This window comes from Pelmatolapia mariae, linkage group LG14 (assembly GCF_036321145.2).
Source record: "Pelmatolapia mariae isolate MD_Pm_ZW linkage group LG14, Pm_UMD_F_2, whole genome shotgun sequence".
Lineage (NCBI taxonomy): Eukaryota > Metazoa > Chordata > Actinopteri > Cichliformes > Cichlidae > Pelmatolapia > Pelmatolapia mariae.
Genome location: NC_086239.1, coordinates 36,031,960 through 36,045,071, shown reverse-complemented (window position 1 = coordinate 36,045,071; position 13,112 = coordinate 36,031,960). Strand labels below are relative to the sequence as shown.

At 40.3% G+C, this 13,112-nt stretch overlaps 2 protein-coding genes across 7 annotated transcripts in view; one reads left to right on the top strand and one right to left on the bottom strand.

The window, feature by feature from the left end:
* The window catches only part of myo7aa (myosin VIIAa), a 57,057-nt gene extending 49,567 nt beyond the window's left edge, over nt 1–7,490 (top strand). For all 5 annotated transcript variants that reach the window (XM_063494367.1, XM_063494364.1, XM_063494365.1 and 2 more), the window contains 5 exons: nt 244–429; nt 647–763; nt 1,845–1,928; nt 2,038–2,157; nt 3,159–7,490. In XM_063494367.1, the coding sequence (XP_063350437.1) occupies nt 244–429; nt 647–763; nt 1,845–1,928; nt 2,038–2,157; nt 3,159–3,251 (600 nt within the window). In that variant the 3' untranslated portion in view covers nt 3,252–7,490. The remainder of the gene's footprint in view (nt 1–243; nt 430–646; nt 764–1,844; nt 1,929–2,037; nt 2,158–3,158) is intronic.
* A 91-nt stretch (nt 7,491–7,581) lies between these two features.
* The window catches only part of gdpd4a (glycerophosphodiester phosphodiesterase domain containing 4a), a 49,657-nt gene continuing 44,126 nt past the window's right edge, over nt 7,582–13,112 (bottom strand). The window contains exon 17 of one of the 2 annotated variants that reach the window (XM_063493651.1): nt 7,582–12,572. In XM_063493651.1, coding sequence (XP_063349721.1) covers nt 12,466–12,572 — 107 coding nt within the window. In that variant the 3' untranslated portion in view covers nt 7,582–12,465. The remainder of the gene's footprint in view (nt 12,573–13,112) is intronic. The other variant, XM_063493652.1, reaches the window with a different exon arrangement.

The window sequence follows — 13,112 nt, the reverse complement described above, 5'->3', positions numbered from 1 at the left end:
GAGAGGAAGCTGATTGTTCCTGTTACATGTGCCACACAGTACATATCAGTATATATTAATCAATTTATTTTGAAAAAGCATGGGCACATCTGTACACCTCCATGATTGTTCAAAATGACAGCGTCTCATCCACAGTGTTGGAAACGTTCATTTTAAAGATGGTCTTTGGGTGCCGTTTCATTTTGTGACCAACAGTTTAACGAAGCGTCTCTTTGTTCTCTCACCTTCTCTGCACTGAATTAGGAGCTGCCTAAATACTTGCGTGGCTACCACAAATGTTCACGAGAGGAGGTTTTCCAGCTCGCAGCGCTTATCTATCGCGTCAAGTTCGAAGATGACAAATCCCATTTCCCCACAATTCCCAAGATGCTTCGGGAGCTGGTTCCCCAGGACCTCATCCGCCAGATGTCACCAGATGACTGGAAGAGGGTAAAACTCCCCCAACAAAACAAAAAACAAGCTTTTTAAAAATTACTTAATTAAAAAAGTTACTGAAGTCAGACGTTTGTACAGACTGATCAGTGTTTCTGCTGAGATCATCTAAAGTTTGACAAATCAGCTGCTTTGAGAAATGAACAGCTGTTGTTTGTGTGCTGAAGTCTGTCCTGCTGCTGTTTAGTAAGAGTGTGTGTGTGTGCGCACGCAGTCTGTTGTTGCATACTTCAACAAGCAGGCCGGGAAATCGAGGGAAGAGGCCAAACTGATGTTCCTGAAGATCATCTACAAATGGCCGACCTTTGGCTCCGCCTTCTTTGAGGTTAAGGTAAACGCACCTGAGCTTGTCACCTCCACAGTGTAACCTGAGTGTTTGGCTGATGCCAAGAAGGACGAATGTCTAACATCACCAAAAATGTTCAGATTAAATTAAATGTATTTTTGTTTTGAGGCAAATGTGTAAATAATAAAGTTTGTTCAAGCAATCAGCGACCATTACACACGCTCGCGCTGTTTCCAGGGCAACTGTGGCTGAAATCTCCTAATGTTCTCATTTCAGTAGAAACCGACTTTATCCTGCAAGATCTCCAGTATTTTTCACAGCCACAGTCTAAAAAATGATCAGAGGAAAAGACCGACAAAGTCTTTGACAAACATCTCTGGACTTTTCGAACACCCACCTCAAAGTAAAAAATAACTAAATTGGAGAAAACCCAGACAGGTGAAGCATGCAGACTTTACTGTAGGCAGATTTACAGAAAAATAAGGCAATAATCATTCTGCCATTTTTCTTCAGGCTTTGTGTTAAAGTTTCATAAACTTCAAACTGACAGCTGCTTCAGTAGTTGCGGATGGTCTACATTGAATTGACAACAGATTGTGTTAGTGGCTCAGTTAGATTTACTAGTTTGTTAGTTTTTATTAGTTTTCAGTCTTGGTTTTCTTTCAGTTAAAGTAATGAGTACTGTTTGTGAAGGGCAACGTTCAGAGCAGGTATGACACAGGCTGTAGTTATGCTGACAAATGTGCCAACGCCTCCTAACGCTGGCTAAAAACTGAGGCGTATGTGTTTATTTTAGTTATCGATAATAACTTTCATGTTAGTGAGAGATCAGTTTGATTGTGCAGGGTGCCATAACAGACAGAAAACCAACACGTCCAGTGTGAGCGCCGAGCACTCTGCCAGCTGTTTACAGCTGTGAACATGAAGGAGCAAAAGAGGGATGATGATGGATGGAAGGATCAGTGCTGTGTAGTCTGAGCTCGCCATCTGAAACACCTGATTACACAAACAGAGTCCACATTTATGCTGCAAACTACAGAGAAACGCGACAGTTTTACATGTAAGGTTATATTAGAGGTGATTAGTGAATATTTATCCATCCTAACATGTGGCTTCTGTCTTTTAGCAAACTACAGAGCCCAACTACCCAGAGATCCTGCTGATCGCCATCAACAAGCATGGAGTCAGTCTCATTGACCCCAAGTCAAAGGTTCGTTAATAATCATAACTCCCAGCATACGTATCGGTTATGTTTTAGCCGCGGTGCTCGTTAACCTGTTAAGCCGGTGCAGTAGCTTTGATGACCTCTGTGTCTGCAGGACATCCTGACCACTCACCCCTTCACCAAGATCTCCAACTGGAGCAGCGGGAACACCTATTTCCACATCACCATCGGCAACCTGGTCAGAGGAAGCAAACTGCTGTGTGAGACCTCACTGGTGGGTGCCAGCAACACACACACACACTTACTTTTGTTCTATGTTTGATTTACTAAGAGTTCAGGTGCTTGAGCTGGGAGTCAGAGGTTTAGAAGGCGGAGCATTGCTGCGTCACGAGTATTCACAGTGAAAGTGCTGTAAATACCAGATTGCAGCAGACTCACATGTTCCCCAGTCGTCTTTTTATTGTTGTTTTGGTTGTGGGTATTTTATTCATACAACACTTTTTAACCCTGTCATGCATGAATGATGGCAACCTCAATCAGGATTTTTTTCTTACGTATTTTTATTCATCTTTAGGCATAAAAAGATAAATAAAAAATACTTAAGAAAAAAGTCCTGATTGAGGTTGTCATCATTCATGCATGAAATGGTTAAATAACAATTACAATGAAACACGTCATACATCTGTAGTAACATTAAATGACCAGTGGGTGGCAGGGTATGGAGTGACACATCAGTGTCCAGTGTAGTGGTTTATGTGCAAGTATACCATCAACACTGACACAAAGAAAACAAGAAAACAGCCTTTGAGTAGCCGTCCACTGTAGTGACCACTATGCGTGAAAGGGTTAAGCAGGATTCGATTGTTGTCGCAGCTCTAAAAGTGTCGGTGGTGAGTGGAGCATTTTACACAGTCCCAAAATCTTTTCTTTTGAATAAACTTAAAAACAAACAAACAAAAAAAAATTAGGAAAGTCTCACGAATTAAAAAAAATGACTTAAAAATAAGCAATAAACACAAACCTGAGTCTATCATGATTATTGAAACATTAGTTTATCTGCCATTTCATTTTTTTATTCTTTGATATTTGTTTCCAGTAGAAAGTGTGTGTTTGTTTATTATAGCTTTATGTTTTATAGTATAGTTAAACTTTATCTTATCAGTTTATTTATTCTTTCCACCTAAGTCACTTTTTTCGGTTTCATTTATGTAAAACTATAATAAAAACGTGATTGGAGTGGAGAGGTCAGCTGACTATGTGTGATTAAACCTTCAGGGCTACAAGATGGATGACCTGCTGACCTCCTACATCAGCCAAATGTTGACCACCATGAACAAGCACCGGTCAGGGCGGGGCCACAGCAAGTGAACTTCTTACTGGCAGGAGGCTACTGAGCTCATCCGCCTCTTACGTCCTATTGGCCAGCACTGCAGCTGGGGGCGGACCTTTACCAGCCACCTTTGGAGGATGAGCCGCAGTCCTTCTGCTAGCTCAGAAGGGTCAAAGTTCACCTGGGAGAGTTCGAATGCTAGCGGCAGCAGCGACCCCGGCGAAGGCCCCAGCAACAATTACCACTACAGCTATGATGAAGACGAGCCGTCCAGTGAGGATGACTACCTCTGAACTGTCCTTTCTGACTGCGTCGCCTTAAGACGACGCATCGTTAGGTCTGAGCCTTAAGTACACACTGCAGTGACCCTGAACATGACCCTGTATTAGCACTTTATGCTAACCTGACTTCTAATTGAGCATTTTTACATATTAGCATAGCAACACGCTAATGCGCCAGACTGCTGTAAGGGGATATTTGACTGTTAACAGGGTTTGTGCAGGTTTTAGAGAGTATTAAAGCCTCTTACTTTTGCCCGATGTTTACGGTATCACGTGTTTCAGATGTCACACCTGCGGGGACCCCCTGCCTCATTATAAGCTCATCAAATCCATCCATTAAAGTTCACTTGTACATGTTTAGGTCAAACTAATGGACTGACTACTCCTTTACATGTTTTAATACATACATAGATAATAAATTATTTTAGGCCATTTCTTGCTGATTCCTTTTGTTTCTTCAGCACTTTCACAAATAATTTGATGAACTCTGCAGACATCTAAATTACCCCTGAAGAAGTTAAGGAGTTAAAATACACAGAAACATTCAGCTGAGACAGGCTGAAGAGTCAGAACTCGTCAAACTGAGGCTGATTTTAAAAAGTAGCTCAGAATGTAGAAAAAGATTATATCAGATCACAAAAACCATCCAGCCTGAGAGCCTAAAAACAGCATAGTCTTTTAAAGGCGTATATTTTCTCGTCTCTCACTGAGTAAATGTTTGTTCCTTAAATTACTCGAGCCGTCCATCTTATCCAGATGATTAAATAGCAGTAGTTTCATATGCAGCATTAACAGGGACTTACATTTCAGTAAATTTAACATCAATGATTTTCAAACTGATATTAGACTGTATATTAATTATTAATAAAAGGGCTAAAAAGGTCTTAAATTTAGCTGGTAACCCTGTAAAGACCCTGAAAAACACATTTGTCATTCGTTAGTTTCATGTGTGTAAATTAGAGCCTTACAGCAGATTTAGTGATTTTTGGTTTTTGAGCATCTTGAAATACTCAAAGTCAAAAAGTTTACGGCTTTTCTTTGATACAACACTTACTGGAAGTCGAGGTCAGACACATTTGAGATTTTATGTTCATGTGTACCGTCTGCTCTTATTGGGTTCCAGTTCATCACTTGTTTTTAGTAGTTCTTTCCCTGACCCTTAGGTCCAAACTGAGAGGAGGCCAGAGGGGTGTACTACGATGGCTTAGTGGGCCATGTCGAGCTTAAAGTCAGTTTCCTCTGTCATGAAAGTGGCTCTGTTTAACTGGCACACATAACCTGGTCAGGAGCAGGTTTTGTGTTCAGAGTTAAGTCGGTTGGAAGCCACATGTCTTCACTGACTCTTATTTACATCATGCTTTAAGTGCAATATGAATCCTCTGCTGTGGGAATACGTTTGATATGCAACTTGTTAAGCCGCACTTTGCTACCATGACAAATGAAGCCTAGCTGTAAACTTACAGCAGCATAAACTCTGCATGGCATTGACATGTGAATCTGCATGTACTCAGCTGGTAATGCAGGAAATGTTTTTATAAGTGCTCCTCATCTACAGTTTAGTCTGCTTTACACTGCTGCAATTGCAGCTACTAGAACCCAGAACACACACTAAGATTATTCAAGTATTTCACTGTTTAAATGTATCCAGTTTAAGGTTTCAGAGCTCTGATGAGCAGCCGTCAGGTTAGAAATAATCAGCAGCACAGAGTGCGCTTGGCGATAATTGGCTTGAATTAAAATATTCAAATTTGTACCACTATTTTTATCATCTGTGACAGTAGGTGTCACTCACGGGGATCATTTTCTGTGGATAAAGTCACATGACGTGACTTTGGTTTCAGGTTTTTCTTTGATCCAGCTGACACAAAGAAATCCTGGCGCTGGTGAACGTCCTTCGTAGCACACCTCTCTGAGCTTATTTAAAACTTTGCTGTTGTTTTTGTGACACTAAATTGACCTGTAACATGTTTTTAATCTTTAGGTTAATGACTTCAGTGTGTGTCACAGTTTAATACAGGGGATTATTTTTAATACTCATGGTTTATGTTTACACTTGTTTATTTCTTTACAACTGTTTAGTTTTACATTTTTGCCTGTATTGCGTCATTTCTGTGAGAGCTGCTTCTTCCTGTATGAGGCTTTTACATTCTAGTTTGTAAAAATGTTCTCAAAGGTCACTTGTTAGCTGGTTCTGGGGTTTTCAGCTGAATCTCACGGTTTTCTTAATATGAAGGAGTTTTAGCTTTTGAACTGGAATTGACTTAATGAGGATCAAAGCCAATACTGTCCTGATGAGTAATGTGGACCCTGAGTTAAAACAAACTACCATCAGTCACGTCACTTTTTCCTGCCTTTAAAACAGGCTTGGCCAACTCCAGTCCTCAAGAGCCGGTGTCCTGCAGGTTTTAGATCTCACTCTGGGTCTACACACCTGAATCAAATGATTAGTTCATTACCAGGCCTCTGGAGAACTGCAAGACATGTTGAGGAGGTCATTTAGCCATTTAAATCAGGCGTATTGAATCAAGGACACATCTAAAACCTGCAGGCCACTGGCCCTTGAGGCCTGGAGTTCCCCCGCCCCTGCTTTAAAGTAAACTTTGCCTACTTACATGTGTAGGTCTTTACATCTTTATTATCCAGCGAATGAGAAATGTGGGTGTTACACAGCCCTTATAGCAAGGGGGATATAAAAATATAGAAGGAAGACACAAAGTAAATGTCCTCTCCTGCTAAAACATGCTGTTAAAAACTCTGATATTTTCACTGTTACATAAATCTTAAATACACACTTTGACCTGTAAAGGTCGCCATTACTCTGGTTATACGCCACGGCAATCATCATCATTTTTTAAAGTTTACGAAGCACAAAGAAAAACCACACTTGCTGATTTCTGTTGGAACTCCCAGTTAAAGTAAAATAAGAGTACATTTGGAAATTGCAAACTATGGATATTAAGTTCGAGTTCCCTTTTAATACATATTAAAGGTTTTAGATGCAAAATCCATTTAGACCTGTACTCAGGTATTCAAGTACAATTTGTCCAAAGTATTGGCAAATCATTACTGAGTAACTATAGATTAGCTCATGAAAGTCCCATTAATGAGAACAACTAATGAATTTAACAGAGAAGCAAACACGTAGCTTCATATCAAGGCTGAGCTCCTGGAAATGTACAGGGACTCAGCATCTGTGCATGTACCTGCAAGAACAGAGTCACGACAGAGAAACTAAGTCAGATATCAGTTAAAAATACTACAATAAAGGTCTCAATATGGTTCAGTTTTTGACTTTCGTTTGTGTAATAAATAATTTTACGTCGAAGCTGCTGGTGTCTCAGACTTGAGTGTCCGGTGGCGTCGGTCTGGTGGTGCAGGGGCTCGGTGTGAATCGTTAAGTTTGATATTTTAACCTAAACTATGATCGTTTCCACTAAATCTAACTGAACAGAAAGTAAAGGTAATAAAAATGATCTGCATGTTTATCGTAAAGTTGCAACAAACCTATTCACAAGTCAGTAAACACTGTTGATAGGTAATTAACCTTTTTATAGTTATTTGCTATGAATTTACAATTTATTAAGGTTTACATAATAATTGTGTTTTTGTTGTGTTTGAAATTCCAGCCTGGTTCCTTTTTTAACCTCATTACGTCGACCTGTTGAACCCTTCATTCTTCTGGTAACCAGCTCTGGGCTTTTGTCTGTATAATAAACTGCTGTTTGTAACTGTGCCAATCAGCCCGTTTGATACATTTGCGTTTGAAGTTTTTGCCTTTTGTGTTTCTGTTTTCAGAGTATTAGTGTGTGTTTTGACTCTGATTGTGTAACTCATCATCCTGACTTCCTGTAGTGTTTCTGTAATGTGTGCTCTCACTTTTGTACAAAGCATTCAGTAAATTTGGATTCAACTTAATTAATTTCACTACTGTAATATTCAAAACAAGTATGATCAGTCAAACGTCTGAAATACTAAAAGATTAAAATGTCTTACTAAAGTTGGAATTCCGGTCTACTGCTACTTTGTACTGCGTGTCTGTAAAATTCAAGAATCAAACCTTCTGTTTCTAGTGTTTTAATACCAGGTGACGGCAGCATTTCATTAGATAAGTTACAGTAAAGCAAAATAATTGCCTTTTATAAAATAAAATATTGCAGGTCAGAACAGCACAATGTAAAAAAACCAAAACATATTTAACATTTTGAAAGATTAGCATCTGAACTATGATACTAGTTTTATAATATTACATTATATCACAGATCACTTCTCAGCACCAAGTATGAAGCTCATTATTCAAAAACAACACTAAGCGATACATAAGATTTTAGATGCTCTCGCTCTTTTCACTGATTTTTATCATTTAACACCTCAGAGGTCCCACTTTGCCTGTAAATGTCTCTTACATCCATAACATTAAAAGATGAGTCACATTTAAAGAGCAGCCAATGAACAGAACCTCAGTGTGCAGACAGGACCCCTCCAGGATCGACGTACCAAACTACTAACAGACAGCCTCAGTTGTACCCGCTTAAAAAGGTTTGCACTCCTGCAGGAATGAAGACAGCAAAGCAGAGACGCTGCACTGACTACGAAACAAAATCTTTCCAAGCACCAGATAATCCAGATCATCAGTCTTCATTAAAGGTGGCCTGTTTTGGACGGTTTAACCCCTCAACCTGGAGAGGCCTGAAGTCTCAGTGAGTCTTAAACTTTATCACCTAAAGTATCAAACAGGATGCCTGAATTCATTTTGTAATTTTGGCTGGACAGTTCTCATCTTTCAGGAACCATTTGAATTTTGTCTCTAGCATAAACTGTAACAGAGTTGCTTGTAAAACGGGTCCACTGCTGGGCCAAAGTGTGACGACCCGACTGCCTGCTGATGGCGCTGTGTGCCCAGCTGCTTGTTGACTTTTTTCTTAACTGAAAAACTGGCAGAAAAGGGGGTTTCTAAAACACATGCCGACTTAAACACGTCTGTCCGCCCATTAATGGTGATAACAATAGATTTTTTAAAACCTATTAATGATTAGAGGATAATTATTTCTGTACAAAGAATCCAGGTCTCGCCATAAATGCTATAAGCAGGCAAGCACCGTAAGACAAATAGGATGGACTGTATTTTCAGGCATCAATCGCACAAAGCTACTCTCGTAGCTTTCTTTGGTCAAAAGTCACAAAATATCAACTACGTTTTTATGATCTTGAGTAGATTTTATTTGCAATTAGCATGTTGATAAACGTATTGCACAGATTTATCTTTGATGCTGTCTGTAACCTCTAGTGTGAAATTCCTGCAGTTCCTCTGGATGCTCGAGTGTTACTCTCAACTAAAAACGGCTGTTTACAGAAACTAGTTAAAACATCAAGCTTACACAGCAGATCAGCCACTGTCAAACACCAACTACACATTCAGATTACAGTGGAGTCCAGTGTGGTGCAGAACAGGGAAAGCTGCAAGTCTACTCGAGAGCAGCTCCAAGTTTCCAACAAAATCATTTATTCAAATCTCAGAATTGATTAAAATTGGAGAAATTTGGCACAAAACCCTCTTTTGAAAACTACCGTTTGAATTTGCTAAGGACACCTGGTGTCAGACTTCAACTGCCTCATTGCATATATAACTGGTAGATTTCAGCTGTCCTATTTAATTCTGACTTTTTTGAAGATTTTTGGAGGCGAGTATTTAAATGAATCATCATTTACTGAAGTCTGCAGCTGTGAATTTACTGAAAACTGTGCAGATTTTAACACTATAGGAAAATAACGACAGCTGCCAGCGTTACCCTCAACCTCCCAGAAGATGCACCCGTGGTATCAATGTTGCTTCGTTCTCCTCCACAAACTGTGACTATGCCACCGGCCTGCCCGGCAGGGTGACGATAATGTCCCATCAGGCTTTTACTGCTGAGGGGTACAAAGTCTTATTTTGTGCCTTGATTAAGGGACGAGACAATTAATTTACTTCTCATTATCAGTGTTACGACCCTGATTAGGGGACAGGAGGGGAGTAACATACAAGATTGGTCAAAGCTAACAAAACTGTCTCTGTCCTGTTGCTCTTCACCCTGAATGTTTAGAGCTGAGCCTGCAGACACTGACATAAAGCACTGGAGACGGGAGTTGGCAAATAAAGGATGGATAAAAGCACTGGAGGTCAAAAAAAACAAACAAACAGCAAATTACTTTTTACGGCAAGTCGACAGGTTTTCAGTGTTTTGTTTTTACTCACATTTCTACACAGAAATTGGTCCATTAAACATATGCTTGTAGCAAAGACTGCACTTTTAGCATAATGAGTCACCTCTAGGAGAATTTTTAGAAACTATTTTGTATTTTCTAAATAAGAATCCGGCACATTTACGTATGATGTGCGATTAAAGTGATGAAAAACAAATCCACTTACAGCAGAAAAGCCAAGGCAGCATCACCCTGCAGATTTCACACCTGCAAAGCTGACAAGACGCTCTGCATTTCATCGCTGAAATCAGTTTAAGTAAGACACAGTACAGATTCAGTGTGTAGCCAGGAAATACTGTGTATATATTTGAAGACAAAGCTGATACTGCACTTATCACCTCATTAAAGTAGTCTGGTTTCTCTGACACTGATACCACACTTGGCACTGATGAGACACCAAAATAAAATTACCAGCAGCAAGTTAAAAAAAACAAAACAAAAAAACCCCACGTGTCGGGCAGTTTGTGCCGCTGGCACGTTTTACTGACAAACAGACTTTTCTTGCAGTCAGTATTCTCACATCAAAGAAAGTCCACAAGGCTGCTGAAAGGAGAGGCAATGAGGGAGGCAGTGTGACTAAAATAGAGCCATGCGGACGGTTAAAAGGATTTAGGAGCTTAGATTTAGATTCAGCCCCCACTTTAGTCAACACAACAACATAAACAAGTTTGTTCTTGGTGGATCTGCAGCACCTGCTCCACAATAACCCCCAACATCAGGTCTGTTTAACCATGTGATCACCTAACCTGGAAGAGGTGCGACTCTGTTCGTTTGAATTGCTTCAGTCAAGCCACTAAAGTTAAACCTCTCTGCAGTGCAAGAGGGGTTTTCAAAAGCTTGTGAGAGTGATTGTTTTGGCAAACTGAAGCAGACTTGGGTTTGAATCTGAGTGCAGGGCAGCAGGGCAGTGGTGGGGAATATACACAGTCAGCTGCAGACATCACAGAGGGGTATTCATTCATAATGTCTCTGAAGTCTGCTCAAAGACTGCCCAACCGCCCCCGCAGGCCTCCACACGGAGACTCCTGCTTTATATCAGATAAGAAAATTTACATCACCTGGACCAAAGTGGACCCCAGCAAACTGATGGATCCATAAACTGTAAAAGACTTAACTAACACACACACACACACATTCTCAGGGAGCAAAGATGAAGGGCTGTGAGTGGCACGTTGACCCAATCACATTCAAAACCATTACAGGTAAAAAGTCAATGAGAGTCCTTGATCTACAAAACTAACTTCACACCTGGTACCATCCACCGCCAGGTGTGTTTGACACGGTGACAGAGCGACTGAAATAAGAAGAAGATAAAACAAAAGCTGATTGGATGCAGACAAACTGAATGTTTAGTTTGTCACCATCATTACATTTTGCAGATTCCTTGTAAACCTCTGCAGGCTGACAGCAGCCGCTGTCTCTCTCGAGCAGTGATGCCTGCAGCATGCAGGGGGAGCCTACAGAAGGACGTTTAAACCACTACATTTATCTTAAAGCTCTAGTTATTAATTGCAGGTTTAGACTATTACTATAAAAAAAATAAACCTACTGATTAATTATGCTATAGTACTTATAATTAAGCTAACCAGCAATAATATAGAGATATATGTATATATAAACTAATTAAAATGACTTTTTCCCCACGGTGGTAAAACTGAGATCTGACCCTGGGAAAAATGTCATGTTGGACATACAGCCAAAAAAATCTGCATACTTTTTGGAAACTTAATATTACATTCACTTTAGTACACAGATAGATGAACTGTACCCTTCCCGAGCCTTTGGTTTACATTCATTCTGTCAGTCCAACAGTGTCGAGTTCACACACTGAATCTAGCAATTCACAGACACACACAAATGATAATTTAAGACATGGTTTAAGGTTTTTGTCTGATGCACCTGATGTCTGTACAGCTGAAAATGAAAAAGCACAGCTCATATGTAAGAGTCCATTTCATTTCTTCTGTGTTTACAGTTTATCACAGAGCGTCTCTGAGATTCTCTGATCAACATTTGGTCCTTCATCAGCGAGCAGACGCACAAAGCGCAAAGGTGACTGATGGATCACTGCAGCTGCAGACGTTCATTATTTTGTTCTTTCACCGGTGAAGCTCAGCGTCTCACGTCGTTCCACCAGCAGTGCCGAATGACCAGAAATGAAAACGTCCTCATGTTTAACTGTCCTCACTTTGAGGAATTTAATGGCATCATGAGATTACAGTATGGAAACGGACACCCCCAGGGCGCGTGTCCACAGTCCATTTGCTTCATCTCTGATGGGAAATGAATGAAGGCTTTTTATTTCCAGCTGTTCGTCTTCTACAGGCAGCCCACCCACAGACCGAGAGGATGACAGATGGAGAATAGAGTGTGCCGTCTACTTTCTGCTCTCTCTGTCATGACTTCCAAACATTTTTACTTTTCATTTGTTTGTTAAAAGGTGGTGTCACAAATTTCTGTGCACTGCTCGGAGTTTTCCATCAAAATGTGATGACAAACGCTGTGTTGGCTGCTCACACTGTCTGTCAAGTCCCATCAATCCACATCGATTGTGTGGGTGTTAAACTGATGCTAAATAATAGACTGACTATTATAAGCAACAATAATTAAATAACAAAAGCTTAAGATCAGAGAGTTTGACAGGCCTTCATCACACTCTCAACAAGGACTTTTTCCATCTCTTATCTGTCCTTTCCTGACTTGCACCTTCCTTTTTTAATCTCCCTCCTTCTCACTCCTCTGTGATGGTGGGCAGGTGAGGGGTGCTGGGTGAATTAGGCATACTCCGTAAATCAGGCCGGACAGTGACGCTGGAGATGGACCAAACATCGCTGAGCTCTGCAAAACAGAAAAACCCAAACAGTGTTCAGTGAGTTCACGGCAACAGCTTATACTGTCACATGGTGTCAGCATGGTGTGAATTAATACAAAGGTGAAGCTGGAGGTTAGAGGACTTAAGGAAAGAAGGAAGGACAGCATAAATGACGGGGTGCACAGGTACACTACTGAGGTAAGTGCATGATACACAAGCACAAATCCTGCAGATCATTATTTTCCAATTTGTAATTATTGTACAGCAGCGGGTCTCAAACAGCGTGCTGTGACACAAACTCCAATATTCTGGCAAATCACATATTACTGCCATATGCAGCTGCACAATGAGTAATAAATTACTTTTTTCTTATTTTCAGTTCTTTCAGTAGGAAGTCATTTACTGCAGAACATAAATTCACAAAGAAAATTCTTTCAAAGGGAACCACATCCTGTTTGGGCCGTTCCTGGAAGGTGGGAATATTTTCAGTGTCACACATTAAAAACTCTAACAGATTTTCACTTCCATGCTGTTAATTAGAGTGTGTGATGAGGGGATGGAGGAGA